This window comes from Colossoma macropomum, unplaced genomic scaffold, assembly GCF_904425465.1.
Source record: "Colossoma macropomum unplaced genomic scaffold, Colossoma_macropomum, whole genome shotgun sequence".
In the NCBI taxonomy this organism is placed as follows: Eukaryota; Metazoa; Chordata; class Actinopteri; order Characiformes; family Serrasalmidae; genus Colossoma; species Colossoma macropomum.
Window position 1 is genome coordinate 17176172 of NW_023494798.1, and position 26233 is coordinate 17202404.

The 26233-nt window shown below is 40.3% G+C and overlaps 1 protein-coding gene across 2 annotated transcripts in view; it reads left to right on the plus strand.

Annotated features, from left to right (window-relative positions):
• The window catches only part of cdh13 (cadherin 13, H-cadherin (heart)), a 504621-nt gene that overhangs the window by 183596 nt on the left and 294792 nt on the right, over positions 1-26233 (plus strand). For both annotated transcript variants that reach the window (XM_036585553.1, XM_036585554.1), the window contains exons 3-4: positions 2103-2314; positions 18330-18443. In XM_036585553.1, coding sequence (XP_036441446.1) covers positions 2103-2314; positions 18330-18443 — 326 coding nt within the window. The remainder of the gene's footprint in view (positions 1-2102; positions 2315-18329; positions 18444-26233) is intronic.

Below are 26233 nucleotides of genomic sequence, written 5' to 3' on the forward strand. Positions count from 1 at the left end.
ACTGCAACAAAATAAACAACAGAGGATGTTTTATCCAGTTAGAAGCGTCATGTAACATGCTTATATTTGTATTTGTGTTTGTGGATGAGTTTAGCCTGCAGATTTTATGCGGTTGTTAAATAGCTGAAATACAACCAGTTTTAAAGTACAACTATCATTGCCCACCCTTGCTTTTTTGTTGACCTGCCCCCAACTCGAACCGAACTTGAAAAAATACCAAAAAAGCTGGCATTCATGAGTGCTCGTCCCATTAATATGACATTTCTGACACGACTTGAAGGCAGCATATTTAATACTTTAAAGACAGAGACATCAATTGACTGTTGAGAAATTTTGTGATCATTTTGACACCACCACCCGCCCCCCATATTGTACTCATTTTACTAAATTTGTGCAAATTTTAGTCTGATATTGTTATGAGATCAGTCTTACAAAAAAAAAAAAAATCCTGAGAATTTCTACCTGGAAAGGCCATTAGCGGTCACATTGACTGTATGCATTATGCTGTGATTCTTCTCTGTAAGTCAGCTATTCTCTCGCATTTTTCCAACGACCTTTCTTTTATCAGTGGCTAGTCAGTAGCCTACTCAACTTCTTCGATTTACCTTGCAAAATATTGAAAAAATAGTTTACAAAGTACAATAAGGAGTACAATTAAATAGAATAAAATAACAATAGAATAGATCAATATAGGCCATGGCTTAATTCATAAAGCTTAGTGATACATATATTTGTTAATGGAGTGTTATATCGGAAGAGAAGAAACATCACCACTGACAACTTACATATATATATATATATATATATATATATATATATATATATATATATTATTTATTTATTTATTTACTAACTACAGTTGCAACCAGGTCAACTATATCATTAAGACAAAACAGGACAAAAAAGCAAAACACCTGTTCAAAATAAAGTAATAAATGTGCAGTTTGTATAGTTACACTGGTTGTTGTTTACAGGCTCTCCATAATTGCTCTACATCTCTCTATTTTGATAAATGCCTGTTGTTCATGGTTCTAGGAGTATGGTTGATATCCACAATATTCCTAGAAAAGCATACTGTGATGTAATTAATCATGATAACAATAATAAAGTGGCATATTACCAACCTCTATATGCTGTTCTTGTGTACAATGAAACTCCTTAGCATGGACTGTAGTCGGTCAGCACAAAGAAGGTCCGTAGTCAACACAGAGGACATTGACACTCTCTAAACCTCTACTACAGCACAACCTGATGTTTTACATACAGCATCTGCAATTACAATGACCATCAACCGTGAATTAGGCTAGAGAGGCTGAAGAGGAAGAGAGAGTGAGTGAATGTGTGAGAGGGAGAGAGAGACGGACTGAAAAGGGGTTGGAGAGGGAGAGACTGAGAAAGAGAATGAGAGAGAAAGTGAGGGAGAACCAGAAGGGACATAGCAGGGTTGAAGAAAGAGAGAAAGAGAAAGAAAAGGACAGTGTGAGTGAGAGAGTGAAAAAGAAAAGGTTAAGAGGGAAAGACAGAAAGCAAATGTGACAGAGTGAGTGGCTGGGTGAGAAAATTGAGGGAATAACAAAGAGGGGTCAAAGAGAGAGAGGAAGAAAGAGTGAGGGAGAGAGATTGAAAGGGGGTGAAGAGGGAGAGAGTAAGAGAGATAGACAGTGAATGAGAGAGAGAAAGAGAGAGGGAGGGGATATTGGGAAGGTGAAGGTATCTCACTTTAATGCCTCTTGATAAATGAGTCATCTTTTATATTTTGTACTTTGCTTTAAGCTCATGGGTGAGTGAACACAGAATGAGCTTCGCTATACAGTCACCTTTTCAGGGACAAACCACTTTTTTGTTCTGAGACAGCAAGTCTATTTTTCATTGATGGTACATATCAAAATAACCCTCCACTGTGCCAGATTTACACTGAAAGGTGATGTTAAATGCACAACAGCATTCTGTCATCCTCGCGATATCATTCACGCATCTTCATGTTATCACAGCTTTCTGCTTTGACGGTTAATGTCTGTGTTTCTGTGTGTGTTATTTTGCTGTGGTGATAATTAATGCATCTATGTGTGTGTCCGTGTGTCTGTGTGTGTACACGTTTGCAGTGGTGTTCGATGACTGTGCGGAGAATGAGGGCATGTCATTTGAAGTGTCCCACCCAGACTTCCTGATAGATGAGGATCTGAATCTGGTGCCCAGGAGAGATGTTGTGGACAGTGGGACAGTCATATTTATCCATGGACTTAATGAGCATGCTGATGATATGGCACAGGTGGACATCCTAGGAGCACCACCCAGATCTCCTCAAACACTCAGGGTAAGTGTTTATGAGTTTTATTAGTCTTTTTTTGTGATGTCACACATATACGCTGCTGCTTACAGGCAGGGCCCCTGAGCACAAACCATTGGACATCCGGCCCCTTGCGCACACGCGCAAGTACCAGATGTTCCATATTTTTCAGTGAAAGAGGGGCAGAATATTTTGCCACTGGCAATAGCAGGATAGCACAGGGGCCAATGGAGTCTTCAGCGGTGGAATAATCTGGATGTAAATCTTTCAGGAAAAATCAATACTAAGTATGTTTAACAATGTTTAAGAAACCTGAACTTCAATGACAACACTGTTAACTGTATTTAGAGGCATTTGCATGTGTTAAAAACACTACATTGGGAACATTGATAACCATTACCTTGCGGGAATCATAATGCTATCCATATGCTAAAGTAAGACACAAAACAAGTTCATTTTTCAATGCTAACATGTAAATACAGCATTAGTGCCTCTCAGCAAGCCAACCCGGACTCCCTATGCCCCCTGACAATCATTTACAGTCCAAATTCCCATAGACCTACCCCTACCAACCTTCCAGCTGTACTTTGTATTGGACCTTGCTTCTGTCTGCTGTGGTGGTTCTTCAAAACAAGCTTGCAGAAGTTTAACTGTACTGAAAATAAGCCAAGCAGCCTATTAATTATCAATAGCTGATGTGGTGCTTAATTATCTGATAAACTAATGATAGTTTAACAGCTGTGATGATCTTCAGCAGTGCTTTTTCTTGAGTAAAAAGGTATTGAGAATTTCAGTTCTGTTTATGTCAGTCTGAAGTTTCATTGGTCCTTGTAACAGAAACATTGTCAGATCTGTAACCTAAATTTTATTGATTTTTTTTTTCTTTGAAATTAACTTTACCACTTAAAACATGACACATTATAAGGATTACCAGGTGTACATTAATAGCTTACATAACACTGCTTACATTAACAAAACGAGCCAGGCACATAAAAATTAAATTAAAAAAATGTTGGGCTAATTAGTTTGACTACAAATTGGATGGTTACATTAAGAATTTAGATGTTTTTAGGCTCATTTATCACTATTATAATATTTCTCCAAGGGACCTTGCTTGCATTTATCATATAATGTATGAACTGTGATCAAACCTCATAAAATTTCCCTTGATAACCATTGCGTCTTGTGAGCAGAGCTTCAAAAGAGGCTCTTATCTGTCATTAAATTAACCAGTCGGTAAATATGGGTTTGAGCTGACTCCTCCCTGCCAGTGCTAGTCTACATTCTGGTTTAGATACCGGGTAGTAAAAGTGATGTATCTCCCAGACAAAGCTGAGGAGATCCTGATTGTGTTTTTTTCCAACCACCAAGACTTTGAGTAACTTGCTTCCCACATTACATGTAGGAAGGTGCCTCCTTCGCCCCTGCACCTCCAGCACCGTTCGCTATCCGCTAATCCTAAACTCTGGATCTTGACTGGTGTATAATAAAATCTGCATCTACAATGTCCAAGTTCAGATCTGTTTTACCATATCAGCCTTAAATTCTCACATTTACTGTACAGATTATTTGCCATGATATTATAGAGCCTTGCAGACGAATTAAGAAAATAAAGAAGGCACGCAAATTTATTCATTCTCACTCAACTCCGAGACTCTTTACTCAACGTCTCATCTGTAAATATCTCCAAAAGTCTTCCTGTAAAATTTAAACAATGTTTAATTTCCTAAAAGGACTGAAATATATGATCTTTATACAGATCACTGATTTCGCTCATATTACTATTCAACCATGATAATGTAAGGGAGAAATGACATTTTGCAGATTTTGAATCATTTGGATCTTTGATAATCTGTGTCTTAAATTCTTCATGAAGCCATTTTTCTTCATTTTAAACAAACACCTGCTTCCTGTGGCAGCTCTCTTTATGATTGGCTATTGTGCCAGTGAGGGTGGGGGAACAGCAAACAAACTGACCACTATTTTTTTTACTTGTTTTTCCTTCACAGTTCATGAGAATATTGTAAAAAATTGACAAATGACAGTCAGAACTGGACAACTGGGCACACAGTCTAAAAACCAAGTGTCCAAGTGAAAACCCTATTAGTGACCATTATTGTTACTTAGCAACTGGTAGTTAGTGGGGAATAAAATTATGGTGAAAAAACTCCACTGTTATCAAATATAACAACACAAATGGAACATTTTTCAACCACTAAGTTTGTGTGATTGGACCTCACTGCTTTCTGATCTGTTATAGCATTAGCTGCTAATGTTACCACTCATTAGCTCAGGTTTATGGAAAAATACCGTTCCATGTGCTTTTTGCAATAACGCCACTCCGGCTTTTCTTTCCTTTTTCGTATTTCATCTCATTTCATTTCTGGGAAATATCAGTCTGCATGTCTAACTACACCCCTTTAAAAATGATTGGGACCTAACTGGTTACATAGACCTACACACCAGTAATAAGCTCCCCAGACAAAAAAAATAGTCACCTTGTATGTTTAAGGTGGTAGTAACTTCAGGCTACTGCAGATGGTGTTGCACAAGGATGATTGGGCTATAAATACAAGTATTAATACAAGAGGCCTATGCTCACAAAGTTGCCTGGTTACAGTGGGCGAAGAGACAAAAAAATTAGACTGTTCATGACTGGAAACGTGTTATCTGGTCAGATGAATCTCGTTTCTGCCTGTATGTAAATGATGTTCGGCATCATGTTCATCGTAGACCTCAAAGCCTTCAATGAGGACTGTGTGCGAGTTGTGGTTCAAGCTAGAGGAGGCTCTGTGATGTTCTGGGGGTGTTCTAATTACCCCAAAACACCCCCAATAAATTTGAACCACAGTGCCTGCATTGAGCTGCTGGACAACCAGGTTTTGGCTTTTCCTCATCATCTTACAGAGAAACATAACATTCCTATCCCTGTATTCCAAAATGACAGTTCTCGCATTCACAGGGCTGCAAATGTGACTGATTGGCATGATGAACATTCTGGAGCATTCACACATCTGGACGGGGCCCACGAAATCCCCAAATTTGAATCCTCTTGAAAATCTGTGGGGCTACCTGGAACAATGAGTCAGACGTCCACAAAATCTGGCCGAACTGCACAATTCTTTGATGCAAGAGTGGTTGAACATGATGTCATGTACATGCAGAAACTTGTCCAGTCCATACCAAATCGAATCGCAGCTGTTATTCGTGCTCGTGGAGGTATTACATGCTCTTAGGTACGTTTCAGTCACAGGTGACTAATTTTTTGTCTGGTGAGCTTATTTCTGATTTTATTTTAAATTCTATGACTGTACTTTCATTGGCTTGTGTTATATGAACTCTTGGTGTCTTGGTTGTATGGGTTGTGTGTGCCTTTAAAAGAATGTAGCATACTAGCCAATCTGTTGTATATCGGTGCTGGTCAAGGGCCCCTAGAGAACAGGACCCCTGGGTATGTGCTCAGTAGACTGGGTTGGTAATCTTACAAATGTAATGCAAGCTGAGAGCAAGTCCCTACTGACAGGAAATCAGCGCTGTGTATTAATATTACAGCAGACAGGCTGTAGATCTTTTTACAGCAGTGAGTGACATGCATGTCTTAGCCATGTTCAACACATGCACAGTGCACTGCCCACTTCTTGTGGAATAAATAGGACATACCCTGTTGCTTCACTCACACAGTGCTGCATCTCCTCTCTCATTAAACCTTGGAACACTCTTGGTCTCACTCTCTGCCTTTGTATCACCCTTCTTTACCATTGTCTTCCCTCTTTTCATGTAATTTTTCATGCAGTCTCTTTTTTTAGCCACTCACTCATGCACGATCAAGTGTCAGAGACATTGGGGCGACCCCATTTCAGGCCTCTTGCCTCTCAGGGTCGCAGACTCTGACTTGATTAAAGGGTTTCCCAGGCTTGTCTTGGGTGTTTGGTTCTTCCCCAGTGGTTTGAGCCTGACTCAAGCTCTCTGGAGCAGGTGTCCCTGTGGTGCTGTTTCACCAGCTCCAGTTCTAATGAGGGACTGCCAGAGTTTCATGTGTGTCACCACTCCTTCTGTTGCTTATGCCTGCTGCTCTTAGTCATTCATTCTGCTCCAGAGGGTTATTCTGGCCCAGAGAATGGGAACTCAATGAAATACTTTCTCTAGATTATGGAGCTCTTTGCTAGTCTTACACTGTTTGTATTGTTGGTTTTTGCTCATTTCAAGCTGAACAGAACTAGCTGCTGTCCTCCTGGTTTGGGCTCACCCTCTTCTGCATTGGTATCTTACTCTTACCATCCTGGATTGCTCTTATTGGCGTTTGTGCACAATATACATCTTTCAGCTTTTCACGCCTCACTGTGAGTTCCACGTAAGCCACTCATGGCAGTAATAGCCTCGGCCGAGTGATTGGCACAAGCAGGGAGAGCTGGATTAGAATAGCTGTCCGTGAAGAGGCAGAATTAAGGCGTGGAGAAAGGCCTCATTATGGATCATATAGCCTGCAATCAGTGTCAAGCTCAGGCACAGTGAAAAATAAAGAAAGGAAAGAAAGGAGGCTGAAAGCCACTGGCCCGCTCTCAGCTGTAAACCACACTTTGTCTCGCTGAAAAAATAAAGCGCAAGTTATAAATGCGGTATTTGGTATAATTGCTAGGTTTATTGCACTTTGATTATTGATAAGTGTGAGAGGAAATGGAAAAATGTTTTTATGGGCCCTGGAGGCCAGCGCAGTGATGGGAGCTGCTGAAGAGGCAGGGCTCTGATGAATGGAGGCTATTATGAGGAAACTAAGAATTCACGACATAATTCACACTCCTCTGCCCAGGATCAATATACGAATTAATGAAAGAACAGATTTCAATTGAAAATGCATGCAGGAGATACGCAGCACTGTTGCTTTTCATTTTTCTCAGGTTTTGTTGTGCGAAATGAGAATACCTCGCCTTTCGAGGCAAATGAATAGAAAGCGGAACGTGATAATAGCACAAACAACAGCGTAAATGCTTATTTACGAGCCTTTGTGAATTCTTTGGCATCTAATGTCCTAAAAAGATAAGATGATTCCACAGCTAATGAGAACATTGAGTGTCCCTGGCCTCTCTTGCTTTCTCTCACCCTCAGCTTGCATCACACCTTGTAGTGAAGGTAAGTAGAGGTTGACTTGATTAGTAAAGAAGATTATATTAAAAAATACTCCTATTCTATGCCAGTTACTTTTTGGGTCATTTTGAGGTTATTGTGGTTCATAGACCTGGCTGGTTCTGTGAAACATAACGTGTTTATTTATTTAGGTATTGGTGGTACAGATCACACATTCAATTGGTCGTTGTGGTGTAAAGACTAGGTTCAGAAATGTAGCAGGGGGAAAGAACTGGACTTCTGGGCAGCTTTTGCTTTGCACTAGAGGAGCATCTGAGAGAAAGGGGCAGTGGCTTGGGGTTAAGGGTGAAAAGTTAATTGAGAATATTTAGGATACAAGAGTTCAGGTGTATTGTTCTTTCTCAAACTACAGTTATTGCATAACTCCATCTTATGCCTTAGCAAGGCTGCAGCAAATGTGATGCATTCATTTGTATTCTACATTCATTGGTATTCTATATTTAGTTCAGTGCCATGGAGCCAGATGTGATATTGTGATGGAGACAACTTTTGGTGCTGAACTGCAGTGAAATCCACTGCCAGCAGGGGTATGTCCCCATAAGAACCCACCCCAATTTCCTTTAGTCTGTGGTCTTTTAATATTCGGTCTACAAGCAATAACACAAGGAAGGTAGTTAGCAAAATGTTAGTCAGTGAAACTGTTTTTCACTTGCAAGAAGTAGTATTAATTTTTATTGCAGGTAATGAGTTGCAACTCATGCTTAATTGGAGTTTTATTGGGGGACTTACATTACATCCATGACCTGACAACAAGCTTGACGAGTGAAACTTCACCACCTACTTTGTGCTCCAGCTTCCTGAGGTGTTGGATTGATTTAAAAATTTTACACCCTGTTTGTTCCCCCTCTAACAAGTTCCCACCCACATTTAGGCCAAAATTTCTCATGGCTGTCCCCAGATGTTCTTGTTATGAGATCACGTCTTGGTCCACAGGACTACGTTCATTTAAACCCATTGTCAAAATGCAGTTCTGTTGCAACGTGTCATGATTGCGATACATCTTGTGATCTATTAAAATCACAGTGGTGCATCCTTGATGCGACACGGTTAAAGACTGGTATGCATTATTTTGATGAAATTTACCAAAGGACATCTATGATGGGTCACAGCACAAAACAGCAATTTTGTGATTGGTTACAGGCAATGTTTATCTATTGTTGTCATTTGAAATATCACTATTGCCAATTAAAATTAAACCCACAATTAAAAGAATATATTATGCAACCAGTACAGAAACTTGACAGGACGCAACAGTTTCGAGTTTGTTAAGGTTTGGTTGGGTTCGGTCATGAGTCATATTTTTCAGGCTCAGGTCAGATTCAGATTTCATGCTTGGGTTTTTCCACAGTCTCTCACATTTAATGGATTTTGGCCTGATTTTTGTTCCTTATTTTTCTCTCTACTTTTATTACCTTAAATATTTTTTAATCTGGCATGCTGAAGCCACTTATATTATTGCCAGGGTGGTCCACTGAGACCAATGCTGCAGCATGGGAACAGTGCATTTTGTAGTTTATCCAGCTTTTGGAATGTTGTTCAAAGGTGCTGGATGATGAAGAAATTAGCTGGAAGTTGAATTTATGCTTAATTTTGGATAGCTTTTAATTAGGCTGTTCATTTTTTAAGTTTTCTTTATTGATGATCTGATGATGGCTGTTATTGTTGCTGCACTACTCCAGCTGGTGGTGGTCAGGAATGATGTCTGGCCATATTCAGGTTTAGAGCGCAAGTTCAGGCTTGAATGACGCTGTACTTTAAGTTAGTGCTGAGAATGAATTTTTCTGGCTTTTCTAGCTTTCTGACCCAGAACTCCTTCTTGTAAAGTTCAGCGTCTGCCCTGCCACTCTGTTCATCTCTGTCCCTCCATCTGTACAGCGCGCTGTCCTCCCTCCATCTGTACTGCATGCTGTCATTGTGTCAGTGGGCCACGGGGGCAGTGTCTGTCCTCATGTCCTTAATCTAGTTCCCCTGTCACTCCCTCTGTCAATAATGTGCTGTTTAGCAGCTGTCTCATGACGCCGTTATGAACAGGTCTATAGTTCTTTTAGTCTCTCTCTCTTTCTTTTACTCTCTCTCTTTCACTGTCATGGCAGGCGTATTCTAGATAGGATGTTGTACCTGAGTATAGGCTGCTGAGAAGCTGAAAATATGCAATGCAAATCTGTGCCTCAGTCTGACGCTCTGGCTCCACTCCCTCTGAGAAATGAAATGTCAGAAATGAATAATGACACATCTCAATATAGCAGTCAGCAGCGGAGTGGCAGAATTGACAAGGACGGGACACTACTCCTGCGCTCGTTCTCCTCCCAGTTACCGTACTGAAGGAGGCAGATACGTGATGACTAAGGAAAACAGAGAGAGTGTTCTGCTCCCTGTGTTTCTTTCGTCCTGCATCGTGGCTGATTTATGAGTGACAGATGGGACGTGTAGGATATTGTCTGCAGCTGTGACCATATTTGGCATCATAAGAGAAAAGAATCATAGCCGAAGCCAGCTCAGTTTTAATGCTCGATTTTTAGCATAGAGCTTTGTTGTTAAGCACCAACATTGCCTCTAATGCCAGAATGTATGAGGGTGAAAACGAAAGTTCTGAGGTTCTAGTGCTTAGTTATTAATAAGCTGTGGAGGTTTGAGATTGGGTGGGAGTCATCAAAGCCTGTGATCAGTGCGCTGCTGTTTGTGCCTTGGAACTTTCAAGGAAAGGGACACACAGTGGCCCTCTTGAAGAAGAATAAGGCTGATTTTCTAAGGAATGGAAATGAATCACAAATTGGGTGAGCGTACTGCTAAGCAGTGTTCATGGGAGGATCATTAACTCGAGTGCCGGTTTCATAAATTGTATCCTAGCCCTCCTTCAGAAGCAGATGAATGTGACCTTCCTCACCTTCAACGAGTCAGGAATGGCAAGCATGCACACCTTTCATTTGACAAAATATGTTCAAGTGGGTGGTAGCCATATTAACATAACTTCCTCCAGCTTTTATACAAAAAAAAAAGCAGCCTTTTGAGCAACGGCAAGCAGAATGCAGAGCGGAACAGTGCTGCCTGCAGCTTCACAGAGCAGGCAAGTCTGGAACTGGTGATCCACACACCACTAATCTCCGAGCCTCGCTATCAGTTATTAATGAGACCTCCAAGTCTCTTATAGAGCAGGAAGAGCTGAAGCCCAGCTGATCGTGCCACTGTAATTTATGAGCAGGAAGCATTAAAGATTCATGGCTATCTTCTCTCTGGGATGTCAGTGGCACTATACATCAGCGAGAGAAAAAGGCGATGGCGTAACAGAGGCAAACTTCTCGGTCCTGCAGTCCTGATCCGGGATGCTCGCCGATCCGTCCTTGAGGGTGTAGGAGGGGAGGAGAAGCAGAAAAGTTCATCAATAACACCCGCGTGGCCCTCTGCGCCTCCCACGGCGTCTCCGAGTTCCATCGCCGTTTCCTTTGCTCTTGTCATCGCTCATCGCTCTCGGGCGACGGGGCTGACAGAAATGTTTCATCTTCGCTGTAGAACCCGTCACTCTCTTTCTTGTGCCTCTTATCTAGCTGCTGAAAATAATATAAACTCCCATTACACGGAGAGATATTGCTCAGCTTCCTGAGGACGTCAGAATGGAGCAGCAGCCAAGGTGAATCACGCTCTGGGATTGATGTGGTGCAATTCGAGCACGTCGGTCAGAAGAGGCCAGCCAAAGGACACAAGGCACCTCTCAGGCCGGCTTTCATTTTGAAACTTTTATAACAGTAGTTGGAGGTTGCAAACTGGGTGACACTTTATTTGGAGTGGTCCTTTGTGAATGATTAATAAACTCTTAACAGATTATCAGTATCACATCAACAACATATAAGTGAACAAGCAGTACTGCCGCATCTGAAAACATTGAAGTAAATATGTTATAGATGTATTGTTGATACATTATTTACATTAAACAGATGTATTGTTAATATGTTACTTCCATTATGCAAAACCTAAACTTACCCAACCTTACACAAAAAAAACTTAAGCCTAACCCTGGCCCTAATCCTAACCCTGGCCCTAATCCTAACCTCAACCTCAACCTCAACCCAGAACCTAATCCTAACTCATATGTTTTTGACATGTTACTGAGTCTGTTGAGTGTTTGTTTCAGGAGGACCACTCAAAATGAAGTGTCACTGCAAATATCCTAAATCTTTTTATGTGCATCTTGACAATTACAGAAGGCAATCCAGTGTGCAACACTGTGGATCACTGCACTAGTTAGCAAGACTAGTAGCTAGGACGTTCATGCTAAAACATCCCTTATGTTAACATATATTGCACATTTATACAGCAGTTTGTAGTAATTGTTTGAGAAGCATTCTGTCTTTCATAAGTGCATCGTTCCTGTTATGTACACTCTCAGAAAAAAAAGGTATGAAACTGTGACTGGAGCAGTACCCCTCCTGTTACTAGGGTGGTACCCTCAAGGATACATCTCTGTACCTTTAGTCAGGAAACATAATTGTATCATAATCCATTGAAATTATATTTTCTAAGTTGCATTGACTCCACACACCCCGTCTCGTCTCCAGGCTTTTTATTTTATTGTTCTGTTTTAAAACATTAGGTTATAAAAAGTACAAATGTGTACCTTGAAACTTATTTCAGGTACACTGTTGGACCTTAAACCACTGTTGTACCTTTGAGGGAACATTTATATTGTTTGAATCCAGGTAGCAACACAGAGAAACACAGTGAAAATGAAGGGGTATAAGTAGCAGTCTTAACTAGTGTCCTTGGAATGAGCTGAGGTGTGTGAGAGAGGAGGAGAGTGGGCAGAGCCAGGGAGAGTCCAAGTCGAGTCTCCCCGGGCGTGGGGGGGGGTTGACAATACCACTGAGCACTAGTTGACTTATGCTGCAGTTAATTATTACTAGGTTTCTATTTTAGTACATACAAAACAGAAAAGATATAGTAGATAATGTTTATAAGATAACATTTGACTAATAGCTTGTTTGTTCAGATTTTAAAGAAAAGTGTGACAACAGGCCTGCTTTGAATTCCGAACCTGTTGTTAGTTAGGCTAATTCATTAGCAGTAAATAAGAAATATTACTTGTTATGCTTTGCGAAATTCACACTCGTTTGTTGTCATGGCTCAGGTGATTGACAAAATGAAAATGAAGTTGATCAGGAGGAACATAATTTGTTCTTGTCCATTATTTGCCAGTTATTTTTCATCACATAGTTTGCCATCAGCATGTGAGACTGTTGCAGCCGTTGTACGGTATGTCAAGCAAATTTCAAGTGAATTGCAGGAGACTTAACATTATGCAACTTGTAAAATAATAGTTTCAGATAAATTTCAAGTAGCTACATGTAACACCATGTAAAGCCATGCTTAATGTTCCTGTTACATTACACAAGTTCTACATGGAAAATAGCCAAGAGCAATTTATGAATCTTTTAAGAGTGTAGTCATTTAGTGTGCAATCCACAGTTTTTGAGTCACCATGTAAATCTACAAAAGTCGGTCGTAAAGTGTAGGATCCCCGTCTTTTTATAATCTGTAAGGATTTGTAAAGTTTTGTAGTGTATCCAAGGCTTTAGTCAATTACACAGTGCTCCTTAGCTATGATTATGAGTTTGAACTTTATACATGTAATAACCCACTCAGCTAAAACAAGGAGGGACCGTTCTGCAATGCTCCAGTCAACAGCCCCAGGGATTTTTAGTATGACATTTAAAATCTGCTCACTGGACTTGTGGTGCAGCCCACTGGGAGGGCAGGGGCCAGTTTGTTCTGGCCGGGTGCTCCGTGTCTGCTCTCTTGTTCCCCTGTTGTTTTGGGCGTTGGCCTGCCCTATGCGGTTCCTCGGCCCAGGCAGCCAGCGTGTCCTGTGCGTTGGGGTGACAGCGAGGGGCGCTGTAAACAAATGGCTTCATTTCTGCCCTCCTCCAGCTCCACACTGTCTGTCATCCTGACAGCCGCTGGGCTCTGGCAGCCTGGGAGCCAACAGCACACTGCCAGCACTGCTGCAGCCAGGCACGGGCACACAGCAAGGACAAAACCCGGCCAGCTTCCCATTCAAATTAATGCTCAGCTCTACACTTGCTGTTGTTTTCCGCTATCAAATTATGTTATTTTAGTCAAAGACAATGAATGGCCTGTCATTGCCCCCCACCCCCCCCACCCCCCCAACCACCTCGCTTCCTCAGCATGAATGTTGGAGCTGCTGCTTTTGTGAGCGGTGGGGGCACGGGTGTTACATGCCAGGGCAAAATACAACAAATCTAAAGAGAAAGAGAGAAAGAGGGAGAGAGAAAGAGTAAGGGTAAGAAAGAGAGAGGGGGTTAACCTCATCCATTGATTAGGATGTATCTGTGTCAGCTGTAGTAGTGAAACTGGGCTGGGTTTAGAGCATCAGTGCCTGGCAGATTCAATAGAGAGAGAGAGATTTAGAGAAAAATCAGATCTCAGACAAGAGAAAGATGAAACACCAGAACAGAAAACAGAAAAACAATAGACAGAGTAAATGCTCTAGATTTTATTAATTTTTATATCTTGACATGTCATGCTGGTGCCCCATTCAGTGTTCCTACCAGTGAGTAACTCTATGACATTTCATCTTGTTTCCCCCTGACTGCACTCTTCCTCCTCCCCTTCTCTCTCTCTCTCTCTCTCTAGTGCATTTCAGAGGGATCAATTTAATGAGTACAGATGCATGCTGGGAGCTGCGTAAGGCTCATTTTGTAAAAATCAACACTGGGCCTGCTCACCTGCCAAAAAGATGTGCCTTAATGCGTACAGAAAAGGGATTATTAGGGGTGTCATTACTTAGTTTTTTTTTGTTTTATTTTGTTTTGTTTTTTTTGTTTTTTTGTGAGGGTATGTTTATTAATATCTTACGGACCCTGATTATGCTAAAACATTTGTTTAATACGACTGAAAATTATCCTCAGAGACAAGGGCTTTGTTTGACATTAGCACAACAATGCAATCTTTGAATTTCCCATGTAACAAGAACCGCAAAGGTTGATTATTTATTTCTTTATTTTACATTTTTTTATAGTAATTTTTTGCAGGAGTTTTTTTTTCCCACTTCGCAGCAAGTGATTAGGGATTTGAGGCCTTTTTAGACTTGAGCTAGTCTAAATAAACTCCATTCATCAGACACGGTTCAGTGTTGACTATTAGCCCATTAATGAGCACTCTTTCACATACCTAGAGTGCCTCTGGAGATGGCAGTGTGATCCATCCATCGTGTAAATGGATTGGCCCATCGGGAAGGAAGGGAAAATGGGCCTGGCAGAAAGAAAGGGCTAATGGATTAGGATGGGCAGTTCATGTCTTCTGATGTTGTTTATCTAATCCGTTCTGTATCTCATCCTCTTTTCTCATGAACACACTTCAATTATGAGTTACTGTTGGTCTCAATTAAACATTTGGTACATGGCTGTATGCATCTGTACAGCAGTGCTGTTGGCCAAGCCTGTTGTGTGAGGTGTTGTTAGTAAACAGGACACGTGCAATACTCTATGTGAAATTCGGGTAAAATATCCTTAAATATTTTTGCTTTTATTTATTTATAATTCTTTATATTGTAAGTTTTATTTTAAGGATAGAGTTTATATATTTTTTATATTATTTTATATTGTTAGTATTATATATTTTGTCTATAAAGTAACAAGTCACAAACTGTAAAAACTTTAAGTTGATTCGCTTCTTGTTACTTTTTTTCTTTTCTTGAGTGCCTTGCTTTCCCTTTGGTGCTGTAATACTGAGAATTTCCCCATTGTGGGACTAATAAAGGATCATCTTATCTTCTGCATAAAAAAGTAGGTTTTTGAAGCTCAAAAGTGTGTTTTTACATCTTAAAAGTGTGGTGTATCATTTCAAAAACATGCAGTCATCTCAAAAGCATGGTTTTGCATCTTATAAGTGTAGTATATCATCTCAGAAGTGTATTGTATCATCTCAAAAGCATGTTGTAGCATCCCAAAGTCATGTTGCAGCATCCCAAAAGCAGGTTGTAGCATCTCAAAATGTGTTGTAGCATCCCAGAAGCTTGTTGTAGCATCACAAAACCATGTTGTAGCATCTCAAAAGCGTGTTCTAGCATCTCAAACGTGTGTTGTATCATGTTGAAAGCATGTTTAGCTTCTCAGAAGCATACTATATCTTTTCAAACACATGTAGCGTCTCAGAGGCTTGTTATAGCATCTCAAAAGCATGTTGTACCATCTCAAAAGCACGTTGTAGCATTTCAAAAGCATGTGTTTGCATCTCAAAAGCGTATTATAGCATCTCAGAGACATGCTGTATCATCTTAAAAGTGTGTTGTAGCATCTCAAAAGCGTATTATAGCATCTCAAAGGTATGTTGTATCATCTCAAAGACATATATCATCTCAACCATGTTATATTATCTCAAAGGCATGCTGTATCATCACAAAAACGTGTTTAGCTTCTCAAAGGGATGTTCTAGCATCTCAAAAGCATGCTGATGACATTGGCATGAATGACAGAAATTTGATTGGCCACCATGAGTGACTCCATGTTTGTCAGTCCTGGACAGAGTTGGTGCCTTTTTAAGTCGTGTTTTATAATATTTCGATCATATTTTTTTTTCGTTGCTGGATTTAATATAGCCCTCCATTTTAGTATCATGCGAACATTTTTAATAATTTAAAATAATTTAACAAAGGCAGCAGATATAGTGGCTAGATGGAGGCATTAGCCTCGAAGAACAGATTACACTATTATAACCCCTCCAGAGTTCACATAATGACACTTATGGCGTTGACTTTCCAGGTTTTAAGCTTCCCCAACTCTAAGAGCCGGATTAGAACGCCCCTGTAGAACTTTGAAGGAACTAAGCATTTTCTCTCTTGTCCTGAGCTTGTTGACAGCTCCACCATTTCACAGCATTTTTTATAATCCTGCACCTCACAAGCATAGCACAATTAGAACAAAGTTCTATGTGCAATTTGCACGATTAGCTTTAGCTTTAGTAAACTAGTCAGTTCTGTACATACAGTGTTGTAGCTATTTTTACACTGTGATCTCGCTCATACTTGGTTGTGTCTTTTCACTCTTGTTGGATGTTGGGAGTCATTATATGGGCGTGTGTGGGTGCCACTTGGCTGCCCAGGGCAGAACAAACTCACATGGGTCACTGCCTCCATGCTAATGTATTCAGTTTCAGTGTGGTGTCGATGCTGTGAGTGACAAATATAATTTGCACTGCCACCTTGAGGGCCTGAAAGGCTCTAATTGCATCAGTGCTGACAAAGAAAAGGGAAACGAGAGAGCCAGAAAGTGAGGAAGGATCCAAGGTGCTGACAGGAGAGAGGCTGATTACCTGACTTATTGAATTTAGATGCAAATAAACTCCATTAGGCATGTACAGTTGCACTTCCACACAAACACATGCGCACACTGTAAATGCTATATTGACTGTACCAAGCATTCTCCATTTCGCTTTGTTGCTTTGTTCAGCTTCTCCAACTTTTTTTGCTCTCTTTTCATCCTTTATCTCGCCACGGCTTCCAGTGTAGCACGCTGAGGAAGCTTAAGCAAACATTGAGTCCATTAGGAAGCTGATGGCCACAGAACAATGGGCACTAGCAGGACATTATTGGCTTTGTTTAAGCTTCTGTGAATGAGAAGCACCTTTTAATTGCACGTGTGACTGGTGAGCTAGGTGGAGTGGAGCTGCTGAGACTGAAGAGCTGGCTTTAATGACCGCTCTTAATGACCTAGAGGAGCTCATCGATCGGGAAAAAAAGAAGCTTCGCTGCCATCTGACAGCTGTTTTGTTTAAACTCAAGCAGGTGACTGGAGGGTAGAAGAGGTTTCTTTGAGTAAGGAGCGGATGTACAGTGGCTGTCTGAATAGGCCTAGTGGAAAGCAGCTTTGAAAGGGAGGGAAAGGGATTGTCCATAATGTCTAAACTTGTAATAGATAAGAAGGAATTGATTCTGGAGTGGAGTAACAGAATGGTGTGTGTGGTGAAAACATGGATGACGTTACAACGCAAATGTACCCTCAAAGAGACAACATAGTGTTTAAGGTGCAGTGGTGTGCCTTAAGTGTAGCTTAAATGGACCTTTAAAGGTATGCTTTGTTCTATAGGGAGATGAAAGCGAAGAAAAAAAGGGTAATGCTTTACTGTAGGGGATCATTCGTAAGGCTACATCTCACCTACAAAAGCCTTTCATGGCAACTGACATTGACCTACATAAGCATGTATAAAGGCTTATTCCAGCAAGTTTCAGTCGTCAGAACATTTTCTGAGGTGAAATTGACTAAAGCAGCTTCTATGACAACTGATGGCTGGTGGAATAAGTCTATTATTACTGTTTATATAGGTTTATATCTGTTGTCGTAATAGGCCTTACGAATGCTGCCCTTCATGAAAAAAGGTTCCCAAAAACATATTGTAAGAAACTAGTCTGTGATGGAGATGCTGCTCTCCTTGAATCTCAGCTGTCGTAATAAAGCCGGTGTGCACATGTTCATTTTTCACTGTACTAACTGCATGAATAATTGAGCTACAGATTGAGTATTGTTTTTCTTGGAGCATGTGTTGTGCAGTTATTAGCAAGTTCTAATTGTACTGGAAACAGTATAAACTCTGAGAATAAGTGGTTCATGGTCTTCAATTTCTGAATTATCAGTAAAATCTTACAATCTGATTTTAAACCAAATAATGTACTTCTTATGGAAAGCCAGTGTTAGTTTTGTTTTACTTTAAAATGTTTATCACCATAGGTTATATTTTAATTGTGGTCTGCTCTCTCTCTCTCGCTCTCTCTCTCTCTCTCTCTCGCTCTCTCTCTCTCTCTCTCTCTCTCTCTCTCTCTCGCTCTCTCTCTCTCTCTCTCTCTCTCTCTCGCTCTCTCTCTCTCTTTGTCTCTCGCTCTCTCTTTTCTCTGCAGGGGATTCTGGGTCTTGAAGATACAGTGCCGTACAGGACGAAAAGATCCCTCTTGGTGCCGCCCATGTTTGTGCCTGAAAACCAGCGTGCCCCATTCCCCAGATCCATTGGAAAGGTACTAGAACACGCCCATAGCATGAGTCACTAATGTTCCATTGCTGACTTCATTATTGCTGGGTCTCTTTCTACTGTGTGGATGCAAGCGGTGCATCAGTTTTGCATTGTCTTTCACTGAACAGTCATATTCAGACATATAGAATACAGAGCCTAATCATTTCAAAATCAGTTAAACACATTGAAGTCAATGTGAATCAGAAATAAGAAAATATTTTTCTTCCTTAACATGACATATTTCAAAGTAAAACAGGATACTTGGGTGGGAAATAATTTTGGGCAAGTGGGCATTCTGAAACAAGATAAACATGGAGTCAGACTCTGCCAGTGAACAGAATCTGTCTGTTTTGATGAAAGGCCAAAAATGAAAAAAATAAATTAAATTTATAAATATATATATATATATATATATATATATATATATATAATAAGTTCATTTTGATCTGAATTATTTGTAGTTTCTGAAACATGATTCATTATTTAAGTTTTTTAAGTTAAGTTACCCTTTATTAGTCCCACAAATTTCACCTCTGCATTTAACCCATCCGTGTAGTGAAACACCCACACACACACTAGAGAATGCACACACACTAGGGGCAGTGAGTACACTTGCCCATAGCGGTGGGCAGCCCTATCTGCAGCGCCCAGGGAGCAGTTGGGGGTTAGGTGCCTTGCTCAAGAGCAGTTCAGTCATGTACTGTCAGCTCAGGGAATCGAACGGGAGACCTTCCGGTCAGTAAGGCTTAGGGGTGCGGGAAAAAATCGTTTCTTAGATGCATCGCGATGCGGACACGAACGATTCTGAATCGATTCACAAACGTCAAAAATCGATTTTCTAAAAATTTAATTTATAATGTAATGTTGACGGAACGCAAAAGGCGGAACTTGGAAGTGGGTAAGTGCAGCGCCCGGACAAAGACACAACTGGATGAGTGAGAAATCTGACCAGCTCCCTCCCGCATTAAAAGCCAGGTTCGGTCAGGAGTCACAACCCAAATGTTAAGAAGAGCCATTTTGTCCTTTCAACATAAATCAGACCAGCTTGGCAGCCACAACATTTAATATCCAGTATGTCTCAGTATGTGCTGATGTCCTAGTATAGGCTAAACAATGTAAACAAAAATGCAGATTTACTTTACTCTGCTTTAAGCTTTAGCTATACCTGCTTTCCTCCCATCTCCGCCAGAAAACTTTTCTTCAGAAGTAGATCAGTTCCTCGTAAAATGTCTCTCAACCTTCGACTGTTTTACGAGGCTGAAGTCGCTTCTTATTCTCCAGCTTCTTGTTCGAATTTCCTGTTCCACCTTAAATTCTAACTGAGGCGCCGAATGCAAATGCAGCACTATTTAAGATGGAACGGGAGAATTAGAAAGAGAAGCGACTTCATCTTCGCAACTTTTTAGTGTGTGACAGTCTCTAGTTGAAGATTTAACTTGCCAGGAATCAACTCCGCTGCTTATGAATGCGAATAACACATCGTTGCTATGTGACCTGCAGCCAGTTCTTAGTCGTTGCGAAACAGGGCTTTCGCGTTATGTTGCACACATATCTCAAAGATATTTTACTGACACAGCGACCCCCACCTCCCCCGTATCTACAACGAGACCAAAACCGAAGTTATAAAATCACTGAATTAAACGGGTAGAATAGCTGTAACTTGTGCTGTGTGGACATCCATCACTACTGGATCTTATTTCACCGTAACAGCGCATTTTATCGCAGATGAGCGGCAGCAGCATCTCGTGCTCCAAACAAAAGCAGTGAATGAGAGCCTTCTAGTTCACTTACCACATCACTTCCATTTGATTTATTAATAAAAGATATTGGAAGTAAATTCATTATGGATCATTACAGATACTTTGCTGTAAAAGTACCAAGTCCTCAGACAGTAGGAAAATAGAAATCCTGTATAGACAAAAAGATGCATCGAGATGCATCGATAATCGTCTTATAATCGCATCGCAGCCCTCTGAATCATAATCGAATCGAATCGTGAGGTGCCTAAAGATTCCCACCCCTAGTAAGGCTGTTATTTCAGCTTTTTTATACTTTCACAGAAAAAGCAGGACAAAAAGGAAAAAGCAGTCAAAAGAAGTCAGGCTGACTTTAAGGCTCACTCGTTTTTTGTGTACTGTATGTTCTGCTCTCTATAAATGTTTTTAATGACCTCACAAAGTAATATGATCTTAATGGTACAGTAGCTCAAATAACACTATAAAGATCCTCAAAACAGGGTGCTCTTATACTCAGGTCACCTCTAAAAATAAATAATAAAGTAATAATAGTGAAATCAGTCTCATTTGATTCACATTGAACATTTCCCCCCTTTGCTGTAGGCTCTGGTGGCCAGTATCATAGCTATTAGAGAGAATGAGGGGAGAGAGAGAGCGAGAGAGAGATGAGATCCAATCTGACGTTTTCAGAACTAACGCTTTTCTCAGGAACACCTTCTAAAGACACGGCTATGCCTTGTGTCCGATTTACAGCTTTACACATTCTGCTCCAGGTCTTTAGTCATTAATGAGAACCATTTCCAGTAACCATCACTTTGTCTGAAAAGCTTGCTCAATACCGTACAAAACATGGAAAAATTAATTTTCTTCACTTTTTTATAGTAAAAGAGAGTGATGTACTTTTGATTCTGATGTACTATATGTACCATTCACTCTACAGTCCATATATGGAAACTATGCCTGTTTTAAATGCATTGTTTTTGTGATGTCACAAAAACCAACACGTTTTTGCTGTCACACAAAAACCTTATATCCCCATTTTTGTTGTTTTTGCTCTCTGCATAATGTGAAAACTTCAGTTACTCTTCGCATTGTGTTAAATGTCATGATTAAAGGACCAATAGAAATGCTCTAAAATGACTCGCAAAAAATTTTGTGGCATTAACTTCCATTACAAGTTAAAATTGTTTTTCCCTTCCCCTCTAAATTACCATTTTGGACATACAAGGCTACAATATATCCACTTATTCAGCTATTATAAGCAGTGTCTCAGCCTGGGCTGCTTTTTGAATGAGGCACAATACAGAGCAGCCAGTCAAAACAGAGATCATTTACATATGTCAGTCTCAAAAGGCGCAGCAACAAAAACAGCCTGTTTAATTTTAAAGAATAGAGATAGGTTGGACAATTCATGTGAAAATGGATTATTCTGGTACATAAACCCACACAAATGTCCTAAGTGGACCTCAGAAAAGAAAAAAAAACAGAGAATCTTGGTCCTTTAAAGCTTCTCTAGATCTGTGTGTGTAATGCACTGATCTTCATGAGTGTGCATGTGTAGTTACATGACTGTGCATGTTGAGTGACTGGAGAAAGGTTAATGTACTGGTGTGCACATATTGGCTGTGTGACATACATGCAGGTCGTGTATGACACACATGCAAGATCATCCCTATTATACACTTTGTTACCTGGAGCACGGTGGAAAGGATGAGAGCTCAAATGAAAAAGGATCACTCGTTCAGCTGCATACATATGGGGTAATGTAGAAAAGGCACTGAAGGAAAAAAAAGAAAAGTGCCGCAGTGCCTCAGCCAGGTTTCATGGTGTGACAGCTGCAAAGGTAGGCAATTGTTGTAATGGGTTATAATGTTGTCCTGTGATGCTGGCTGCTTGAGGGGACAGTGAAAGGGCAGCTGGAAAGAACCTAAAAGATTGTTTCTCACTGAGGTAGAGAGGGGATTGCATCATTTCAGCGCTGAGCATAACTGATGGGGCCTTAAACAAAGGGATGTTGTAATTAGGGCTGTCAAAGTTAATGTGTTAATAACACATTAATACATTTAAATTATTTATGCCACTGTTTTTTAAAGCCGTGAACACATTTTCCTAGTTTGACCCGTCAAACTGTCTGCAGGAGTGCAGGCTGAAGCCCAGCAACTCACTGTGAGTTTCAATGATACAGTCCTCTCGGAAAAATACAGTTTTTGAACAGCTGTAACAGCTTTGCCAAAGTAACTGCTTTGCCAAACTGTTCAGGATGCTGTACCCACCGTTACTCTCACTGGATGTCTGTGTTGAAATTGGACACTGCAGTCAAGCCATGGGAATCATGAAATTTCATGTTTAGGTTCAAGATGAAAATAATGTTATTGAATTATTGAAGTTAATATATACAGTCTTATAAATCTTATCTAGGCTTTATATGTCAACTATACAGTGTAGCACTGTATAGCTACAGTGAGGTACAAAAGTCTGAGCCCATTAGTGAAAATGCTTGTGTTTTGCACTCTTTTCTAATTTAATAAAAACAAACATTGCAAATTGAGTACAAAAAGTAGCATCTTTGAAATTTTAACATGGATTTCAAAACGTCTTTTTTTTTTAATGCCACCTGTTTGCTTTAATGACACTGTGCACTCAAACTGGCAGTTTGTGCACAAGCTTCTGATGAGTAGATCAAATCAACCTTAGAGTCTCCTGAACAAGTGATATGAGGTAAAAATGGAACAAAATCTTACCTTTGTGTCAAATTGGAGCAAATAAGAAAAGTGTGATTAATTGCTATTAACTGCACAAAATAATAAGCTTTATTATGACTAATTATTTTGATCTTTTGACAGCCGTTAGTATAACTGAGTAGAGAAATGTAACCAGCAGAAATGACGACTTTGGTCCTTTTCCTAGATTCTTGGATAATGTCTTCTTCTCACACTGTAATCATACCAGTGTCAGTGTGGGCCTGATGTACTAAGCTTTCTGGGGAAGCTTCAGGTGTCAATCAGATTCTCTCACTCATGCATGTGTTTTTGAGGGATGATCATGCAGAAAATAGGTGCAGATATTGGAATTGTAGCTAAGTCCATATTCCCGCCCAATTTGCTATAGTTTGAGCAGGTCGGTGGACGATTTTCTCCACTTTTTAAAAACTGGAATGAATTTGCAGTTTTGTTTCTAATGTAGTTTGTTGGAAAGCTACCTTTAAATATGGCAGCAGACACAGTGGCTCAAACTCAACTACTGAATGGGCCATATTAAAGAATCTAGGTAATCCGTGGGCCAGCTGTGTTTTATTTCATTTTTTACTTAACATTCATGACCTGGACGGGCCATTGTTTATTCAAAAAACGCCAAAAATAAATTTACTTGTTTTAATTGTTTAAATTGTTTTAGGTAGGTTTTTAAAACTGCGTATTTGCTTGAACTAGACTCCAGGCATCTTTTCTTTTAGTGTAACTGATTGTTATTGGGATAAGGGGTCAGAACGGCCCAATCCCATTTCTTATTTTTACCCCATCCTGTGTTTTCAAGTGTAACCTTGCCGCTTGGAACTGAGTTACAAGGGACAGTTGTTAAAATCTGTCTCTACAAAATGGGACAACCCTCAAACAAAAAAACATTACCTCATTAACAGGCTACTAGTGGTGCTCTGTAGGCCACCCTGCCAATCGCTCCCTCCTAATTCTTTTAGGACATGAAGCTGAAGTCAGCTATTTGCCAGTTTCTCGTTAGAATTTTCCCATTCCATTTAAAATGGAGCAGCAGTTACATTCTGGCGCTTCAGGCGTTAATACTGCTGGACTATTTGGAAGGTGGAATGGAAAATTTAGCTAGCTAGCTATTGAGGCATTTGCATACTGTTAGCGGTTTTCTGTGCTTGTTATGAAGAAACTGACCATAATACATTGAAACGATGTTAAACTAAGACAATAGAATGGTTATCATATTTTTAACAGAGAAAATTCTCACATTTGAGGGTTTATTTGGTCGGTTGCGCAGCCATCTTGCCAGTTTTTCTTTTTTTCTCATAACACTCTGTTTGGAGGGCCATGTAGCCCTAACACTTTGCCTTACCCCTCCATCTCAACAAACATCTGGACACCCAAGGAGTGAACCGCGCAAAACAGAGGGCTAAGGGCTAAGTGGTAAGGGCAAGGGGTGAAAAGGGATTGGGCTTATGTTGCAGTGTTTGCTGGGGAATGAAGTGCAGCTCAGCCTAATAATAATAGAAAATGAAAATAATTTCCGGGGCCGAATAGGATTGCCTGGTGTTTGCCATATGGGGGCTAGATGGAGGTCTCAAACACATCCTGAAAGATTATTTACCAACAGAATAAGGATCTCCACTCTCAGGATGCAGTGCACTTTGAGTGATGCAGCATAAAATGCACAATGTAATTATTTCCCAAATTCTGTTTTTTGGGCTGGAGTGGAACTACACCCAGTGGAATGTTTTGATGGGAAAGAACATCAGCTCTTCCCTTGAACTGTCATTTTCTCTTCATGTAACTTCTGTAAACCTTAATTCAGTGAGATTGTCTTTAATATATTTGCATAACTTCAGTGCACAAATGTTGCCCTAGCATAATTAGTGTAGTTAGTTACTGATTACATCTAGTTACACAGGAAATTTAATGGAAAATCAATTGTGGAACGTTGTGATTATGCTTGGAATACACCCAGATGTATATTCGCCTCAAGTGCGCTGGTGTTGCTTTGAGGTTTTATAGTTTTACAGTTCTTAAATGCTTGCAGTTCGCTTGCTGTTGGGTTTTATGGTGTGTGGCACAGTCTCTGTGTAAGTGTGGCGGAGTCATTTCTCAGAGGATAGAACATGCTATGATATTGCAGTGAGGTGCATAAAGCACTCAGCATGCCATTTCACTGGCCTGTTCTGGTATCGAACGCAGGCAGAATACAAGAGCTGAAACGCTCCACAGCTCCCTCGACTGAAGAGCTCCTCTGCAATACATATAGATTATTATAGAGCTTTAGTGCATAAGAAAGAGAAGAGCAGCACTGCACTGATGGGACTGACCCCTCTTCAACCTTTCACTATCCCTTACTCTCTCTCTCTCCTTCTTCTCTCTGTCTGTTTCGATTTATAACTGCTCTCTCTTTCTTTAACATCTCTCTCTCTGCTCAAATCTACCTCTCTCTTTAACTCTCTCCATTTAGTACTTATCGCTCTTTCTTTAGCTTTCTCTCTGTCTCTCTCTCTCTCTGCTTTTCCTGTCTTTCTTTTTCTTTCTCTCTCCATTTATAACTGTCTCTCACTCTCTTTTTTTAAGTCTCTCTCCCCTTAACTCCTTATTACTCTCTTTCTTTTTCCTTCTCTATTTTCAACTCTGCTCTTTATTGGACTGTCTCTGTTTCTGTCTATCTATATGTTGGTCTGTGTGCCTGTCTGTGTTTTTATCTGTCTTTTATCTGTCTTTCTATCTGTCTGTCTGTCTCTCTCGTCTCTCTCTCTGTCTGTGTTTATAACTCCTGTGTTTATTAGTTATCTATTTATAACTCTTATTTTTGAATCTCTCTCTCTTGCTCGCTTGCTCGCTCTCTCACTCGCTCGTTCTATCGCCCTCTCGCTCGCTCACTCTCTTTCTCTCCTTAATGTCTTATTGTTCCCTCTTTCTTTTCCCTCTCTGTTTGTAACTTTCTTCAACTTTCTGTTGCTCTCTCTCTCTCTCTGTCTGTCTGTCTGTCTGTCTGTCTCTCTCTCTCTCTCTCTCTCTCTCTCTCTGTCTGTCTCTCTCTCTCTCTCTCTCTCTCTCTCTTTCTCTTCTTATCGTCTTATTGCTATATCTCTTTCTTTTCCCTCTCTCTGTTTATAACTTTCTTTAACTTTCTGTTGTTCACTCTCTCTCACTCTGCTCTCTCTGTCTTTCTTTTACTTCCTCTCTTTGTTTATAACTGTCTCTCGTTCTCTTTCTTAGTTTCCTGATTTTCCCCATTTTTCATTCTCTCAGTTTATTATCATCTTCTTTTAACTCTCTCTCTCTCTCTCTCTCTCTCTCTCTCTCTCTCTCTCGCTCTCTCTTACTTTCACTCTCTCTCT